The sequence below is a fragment of the Aegilops tauschii genome, chromosome 1 (genome assembly GCF_002575655.3).
Source record: "Aegilops tauschii subsp. strangulata cultivar AL8/78 chromosome 1, Aet v6.0, whole genome shotgun sequence".
Lineage (NCBI taxonomy): Eukaryota > Viridiplantae > Streptophyta > Magnoliopsida > Poales > Poaceae > Aegilops > Aegilops tauschii.
The window spans coordinates 327,566,679-327,573,861 of record NC_053035.3 but is presented as its reverse complement, the minus strand read 5'-3'; the positions used below and the strand labels follow the sequence as shown (position 1 = coordinate 327,573,861).

The window sequence follows — 7,183 nt, the reverse complement described above, 5'->3', positions numbered from 1 at the left end:
TCGGAACCACGGATAAAAAATCTCCGTGTCAACATTGCGTTTGCTCCTTCAAACTCATCCCTTTACCTTCATATGCAATTGTTTTACATTCCGCTGCTATACTCTTAGAATTGCAAGTGTAGGTTGATTGCTTAACTTGTGCTAAGTTGCTAAAATCTGCCAAGAACTAAAATTGGGAAAAGGCTAGATTTTTATTTGGTCAAGTAGTCTAATCACCCCCCCTCTAGACATACTTCTGATCCTACACTTCCCCTTCCTCCTTCCTAGTTGGACTAGGAAAGGGGAGTCCTACTCCCACGCAGAAAGGTAAAGTTTTTACTCCCCCTCCACCAACATTCACACTTCACGGCTTGTCCGAAACAACTGGTGCCGTCCAACTATCAACATTCCTGGGGGAGTTTTGTTTAAATTATTTGTGATTTTGTTTTTGATCTTTTGATCATAGGACTGGGCATCCCGGTTACCAACCATTTTCTCGTGAATGATGAGCGGAGTCCACATCGTGAGAATAACCCACCTAGCATGGAAGATACTGACAGCCCCTAGTCTCTAAATAGCAAGCACCACATGTTAGAGGATCCATAACAATATAACTTCTATACAAATATCCCATTGTTAGAGTCTGGACCAAAATAGAGCCTCCCCGTGTGTTTGGATTTTCAGTCGTTGGATTGGGCTTCCAAACTGATCCTGGCCGTTGGATCGCGAGATGGGGAGATCCTGGCCATTGGATCGCGAGATGGGGAGGTCCTGGCCGTTGGATCAATAGCAAACACTGCTTGCGCTCCGGTTCGTGCCACCGCATGTAATTCCCATGCCCCACCGAGGGCATTATCGACTTTTCTCACGCAGACTTATAAAAGGCAGAATGTTGAACCTTAGCTGCCTCTCCTCCCGTGGCCTTCGGCCAGCCGCCGCCGCCGCCGCCGCGCGACCTCTGCTCCTCCCCGGCGTCGAACTCAGGCCGCCGCTCCGTCCCCTGTCCCCGTCGCACCTCCCCTCAAGCCGCCGGCTGGCCCTCTCCCACTCGTCCTCCTCCCTGCTCCCATTCCTCCCTTGTGGGAACCCTAGCCGCTGCCCACTCCCACTCGTCCTCCTCCCCGCTCCCCTTCCTGGCGGCGCACCTGACCGCCGCGCGACCTCTGCTCCTCCCCGGTGTCGGACTCAGGTCGCCGCTCCGTCCCCCGTCCCCGTCGCACCTCCCCTTGAGCCGCCGGCTGGCGCTCTCCCTTCACCGGAGGAGTTGGGTGAGGCCGTGAGGAGCGGAGGCAGTGGCTTGTTGCAGACGCTGCTGCGGCTCCCTTTTCTTCCTCGCCATCTTCTTCGCCTCCCTCCTCTGCACCCAAGTAATGCGGCCAGCCCTCGTCAACCCCGGCTAGCGGATTCATTAGCCTTCTACTCCAATCGCTACCCCGAGATCCATCGTTGTTGTGTTGTTGCTGGTGAGAGCTGGGAGGAAGAGAGGGAGGCAAAGGGATGGAGATAGACAGGGGAAGGAGAAAGTGCGCCTTCATGCTCTACCCTCTAAATGTGTTTATTCCCCCTGATGCGACGGCACTGGATCTCACTGTTGGTTGCTCAACCTGCAGGGGTCTTTCTCTGTTGATCTCCTTTTTGTGGCGTGGTATGGCAGGAAATTTATCCATCCACCCGTGGTGAGAACTTGCTGTCGCTGGTGCTAAACTGGTGTTGCTGCAGCAGACAAATGCCATGGATCAAGTGCCATTCAGATGTAAGTTTCAGTAGCTTATGATCACTGAATTTTCTTTAGAAGCTAAAATATCAGTCGTTCGTTTTGTATACGAGACTATTAGCTTAGATCACGGTAATTAAGGAAATAAGTAAAAGCATTTGATACTTAGAAAATAGTGGCAACAATGGTCAAAACATTCACCTGTGTATTATCTCCAAACTACTATGGTATATTTTTATTTGGAGCTTCACTAAGAAGTTGTTCTTTAAAGATAGTAATATTTGATGGCATGGTCATTCCTCACTGTTGTAGATATATTATAAGCATACTTGATAATTGCCAAGATTGTCTAGGTGGATATACAAATTGTTGTTTGTCCGGAGCTTTCTTTTGAGTTATTGGTTCACGCACACCTCCGGAAACGACCTTATTCACCTCTTTATTTGTAAACTAATCTCTCCAGGTTGCAGGAGTCAAGTGTGTGTAAATCTTAAAGATTAGACCAATGGATATCAAAGAAAAGGAGCTCGACCAGGTATTTCACCATCTTGTGCTACACCGTCATGTATGTTCACCACTATGATGTATATTTACTTTACATTCGTCCATGATGAATCTCAGCGGATATTTGGTATGCACTTATATGTAACACCAAACCAATTTGTTTTGATATAAAGCTTTGATGTTTATTAGGTGAAGTTCTTGTTTGTTGGGTTGCTAACAAATTGCAGCTGTGTGCTGCACTGCTGGTATCTTTAATTCCTTGCTCTAGCATTGATATAAAGCTTTGATATTTATTAGGTGAAGTTTACTCTGTATGCACAAGAAGTGAACTGCGGTACAATTCTTAAACACTTCGTTTTATCATGTATGCAGCATTGATATGGCTATGCAATGTTAGCCCAAAATAGGCAGCAGTGCAGTATACTAATGTGAAATCTTATCATTCTGGGGTTGCACTTCCTGTGGTGTTTAGACTCCCATTATTTCCCCATATGTTACATATATATAAATATGTTAAACCAGACCTACCTATATACCAATAGAAGTACACTCATTGTGTGAGGAGCTCTGTATATTGCTCACTTGGAAAGTATAGGATACTTCTTTTTCCTACACTTAATATTTATCTTTGTAGATCGAGAGCATTATTAGGCAGTAATCTTAAAACATACTTTCTAGAGTTAATTTTATATTTCTTGGTAATAACTTTATATTAGGCCTGCAAACTAACTACTATTGCAACTATGCAACATCAGGAGCACACCCTATCAGCTTAAATCACAAGGCATGGAAAGTTAGTGTGTTCCCCGAAATATTGTTGGTTTTGTTAAATAGATGGCCCTCTTAGCATGGCTATGGTTAGTACTCAAGACAGTCTTTCCCCTCAAGAGATCATGCAAGAGTTTATTTTGAAAAATTATGATGTCTTACCCCTGAAGGATTATGATGTCTTTCAAATCGATCATGTTCTGGCTGTTATGGCATATTACAGATCATACATAGTCTCATTTGCTGCAAGGAGCCTTAAGAATGCCCTTGGTCATATGTTAATAAATTTAACATGTATTACAAAAAGATAGCATGTAGGTTGATGATAGTGTGTTTCAAAATTGGTACTTAGAATAATAGTGTACCATCAAAATAATAGCTTGGTCTTACGCTTACCAGGTCACCTGGTCTAAATTCAGTGTGTACATCACTTTTTTGTTCTCAGTAAGTTTCTAGCATTTCTACATGCATTTCTTTGTAGCCTAGACATAGTAAACCATTGATGCTATTCCAAACACAAGCTCAAGCAAGTTCAGTAGATTATTATTTTTTATTAGTATAATCAGCATGAGATAGACCTTGATTTCATCACTTGGTTTACTGTCTGCATATTTCCATGCAGGTACCATTCATATCCTAGAAGTTGTAGCTTCCAGCCTTTTAGTAACTACACAAAACTGCCAAAGCTTCACAGCCATCATGTGAGTATGAGTAAACACAAGTAGCCTGGACTTCTGACCACTTAACCTCTTTCCTACTAATAGTTGATATTCATATGTCGCAATCGGGCAAGGAGCAATCAATTTTATTCTTTACAGATGTTTTTTTTATGTATGCTAATTTTTTTGTCAGTTCACCTCTTTTACACATTTTGATTTGAATACATATATCTCTGACGAACAAATATAGGAAATAGTGTCGTTTGTTATTAAGCTTGATACCGAATGTCATTTGTCCCCATGTCTGTTCTTCCCAATCAAATAACTAAGATTCATAAATACGCGTCTATATTTTTGGCATTTTATTTAATTTCAAACTTCAATCTGCAGTTTTTAAATCACTACTAATTTATATGCAAGGAACATCATGTTATGTTTAAACCTATGCTTCCCCAGGGAATCACCACCGGTCCTCCCTTGCTCAAGTCATGGAGGGGCAGCCGGTACCGGTGGGTGAGGAGATCCACGACTGGACAACATCATGTTCTGTTTAAACCTATGCCTCCCCAGGGAATCACCACCGGTCCTCCTTTTCTCAAGTCATGGATGGGCAGCCGGTACCGGTGGGTGAGGAGATCCATGACTGGACAGCGCAGACGCCCAGATGGCGAGGAAGACGAGTCATCGTCGCTGCCAACCTCCACCTCGGCCCCCACACCCCTGACGCGAGCTTTGCCTCCTCTGCCGCTGTTGCATCTTCTCCAGTGCCTCCTCCCCATCGGACTCGTCTGCCTCCCTGTCATGCAGGTGCTCCTCGCGTGGCCATGCTTTCAACCTCTCTCTCTGTCTCTGTTGTGTGCATCTCCCTCAATAGCCACTGGATGTTTTATCTGGTCCATTGTGAGATTTGCCATACATGATTAGTAATAATAGTATGTTAATTTGATGGGTATAAGCATTAGTGAGGTGAAATATATAGATTTTGGATTGATTTACAGGTTCTTCTAATGAACACACTGAGATGGGTGTAGATTTTCTGTTCGGTATGCAATCATATGGCAAGTGTGTTTATTTTGTTGGGCACCCGTGTCCTTTGCTCCATGCAAGAAATGTGAGAGTTGAGTTTTGGGTGATTGTCTACATATAGTGTTCTTGCATCTTAGTGTGAGTTGCGTCGGATGGTATTGTTTTCTCAAGGGAATAAATTCATATGCTTGGTAAGAAAAGGTTCAATCTACATGCACCATGAGTTAAAAGATAACTTTGATGAGTCAGATAGATGTAGTATGATCCACAACCATAGTTCTGATCCACACAATGCATGATATTCCACTTTAGCCTGAGTCTTGTGGTTAGTACTTGCTACTTCTCCCTGAAATAGAATTCATACCGACACTTTGTATGGTTGGTTACAAAGAGCCACAACTGTACCAGGAAATCTAGAAACCCAACTGGATATGCCAAAAAATACCAATTCCTAGAACGTCACATAGTGATTGAATTTGCGGCATTAAATACATTCACTGTGCTGGAAGTACATTACCCTGTGTATAGTACAAGGAGTACTCTAAATATCAGTAGTGTTATGCAAATGAATTTGACACCGTCTCCACATCAGGTCTATCTTCTTAAGTATGTCAGTCAAATAAACAACACATGTGCTACTCCAGGGCAAAGAGTGGTGCGAGCTAATTTACATATTTTCCTATGTCATGATGCACTTTCCTTATACACACCAACTAACTTCAACTTTCCTATGAACCTATCAAATATGAAGTGTGTCGTACCGAGTTGGATATAACTATCACTGCATTTTAAATAAGTTAGCTCTTTCTCTCTGGTTTGTTAGTTCTATGAAAATATATTGCTATATCTTAAGCCTGTTATTTTAGTCTCTCTTTCTCTTTGGTGTCATAATGATATGAACTTATATTTTGCTGCAAGATTAGAGAGATTCTTTTTAAACTCAACCTGTGTCATAAGCTACTTGGTTCCTTCTCATTACTTGGAGGATGCATGGATTGGAGAGATTATGGATGAGGACTGAATTATGTGTTGCCATGATATCTTTTAATTTTGGTCATCTGTGTAGCTATGATATCTTAGAAGAGTCCCAGTGTGTATATTTTGGTGATCTGTATCATAATAAGGAAGCAAATTGAATTATACAGCGTCAAAACCCATCGTTTGCAATGTTATGCAGTTCCTTTTGATGGAAAATTTTAGTTTGTTGTGTATTTCTAATGGACGCGATTATGAATGAGAACTGAATAATGTGTATCTATGATGTTCGTATTCCTGTGACTCATCATCTGGAGATAATTGTAAATGAATGATTAATCATGGGTTTCTTTTGGTATAACATACTGAAACTTCACCCTTTTGGTAGTAACATGTTTCATTTCCTATTAAGAATGCACCACTTGCATGCTGACCTTTGGAATATAAGTCATGCCTTACTGGGTTGGATACATTTGTGTTGTTCTGCCCTGATGCGCCATTTAGTCCTTACCTTTTTTCTGTGTAAATTACTTATGAACGATTCTTTGACCTGCAGAATGTATTCCTGGTCCTATTTTATCCTTCCAACAAAGAGGATTATGGAAGTTGTCATGCATTGCTTTGTGTTGTCATTCTGGTTTAAACGCTTATTAGATTGTTGCTTATTTATGCTTTGCTTTCAATCGTGTTCAATTATGTTGTTAGTGGGTAGGATATGACAGCACCCATAAAGGTGCGGCAAAGCCACAATTCATACCTGCAATTGCTTCATTGGATAGCCTGCAATGCTTCAATGATTGTATTACCGGATTGGATATGACTATACCCGGCAGCAGTGCTGCCGGGTGCGGCAAGCCGCATTTCCTACCTAGTACCCAAGCATAACTTATTATGTTGTCTTCCTTGTCCAACTTCAACTAATTTGCTCAGGTTTGAAATTAATTAATGGGGCTCACAATCATAGAAGATGTCCAAGATAGTATATTTATATGTGAAATCTCTCTTCCTTCAATATTCTTTCATGAATTGTTCAAGTGACCAATACAATGTTTGCTAACCTTCAATAAATTTACCACCTCTACTTCTTATATGTGAAGTCATTACTTCCCATGGGATAAGCATATGAAACATATATAATTTCAGATTTATGATATTCAAATCATTCAACCATTTACTCAGAGGATATAAGTGAAGCACACGAGTAAATGACGAACTACTCCAAAAAGATATAAGTGAAGATCAATGAGTAGTTAAATAATTATGTAGCTATGTGAAGACTCTCCCATTTAAGAATTTCAGATCTTGGGATATTATTCAAACAGCAAGCAAAACAAAATAAAACGACATTTCAAGGATAGCACTCATCATGCGAAGAAGCAAAAACTTAGGCTCAACCAATACTAACCGATAATTGTTGAAAGAGAAAGGTGGGATGCCTACCGGGGCATCCCAAGCTTAGATGCTTGAGACTTCTTGAAATATTATCTTGGGGTGCCTTGGGCATCCCCAAGCTAGAGCTTTTGTGTCTCCTTAATTCCTCTCATATCACGGTTTCCTA

General features: G+C 41.5%; 1 protein-coding gene across 9 annotated transcripts; it reads left to right on the top strand.

Moving 5' to 3' along the window:
- Positions 1 to 876: 876 nt before the first annotated feature.
- On the top strand, positions 877 to 6,706 carry LOC109758773 (uncharacterized). 9 transcript variants are annotated; one of them, XM_045232177.2, is made up of 7 exons: positions 882 to 1,502; positions 1,590 to 1,732; positions 2,157 to 2,228; positions 2,387 to 2,442; positions 3,588 to 3,666; positions 4,081 to 4,431; positions 6,182 to 6,706. In XM_045232177.2, the coding sequence occupies exons 3-7, from the start codon at positions 2,199 to 2,201 to the stop codon at positions 6,266 to 6,268; spliced, it is 603 nt and encodes a 200-aa protein (XP_045088112.1). In that variant the 5' UTR covers positions 882 to 1,502; positions 1,590 to 1,732; positions 2,157 to 2,198; the 3' UTR covers positions 6,269 to 6,706. The 9 variants fall into 9 exon arrangements, 4 of the variants coding, with proteins under 4 accessions (XP_045088112.1, XP_073353452.1, XP_045088113.1 ...); XM_073497351.1 differs by lacking the exon at positions 6,182 to 6,706 and adding an exon at positions 5,569 to 5,904 and having other exon boundaries at positions 883 to 1,502; XM_045232178.2 differs by lacking the exon at positions 6,182 to 6,706 and adding an exon at positions 5,574 to 5,904 and having other exon boundaries at positions 884 to 1,502.
- The last annotated feature ends 477 nt before the right edge of the window (positions 6,707 to 7,183 follow it).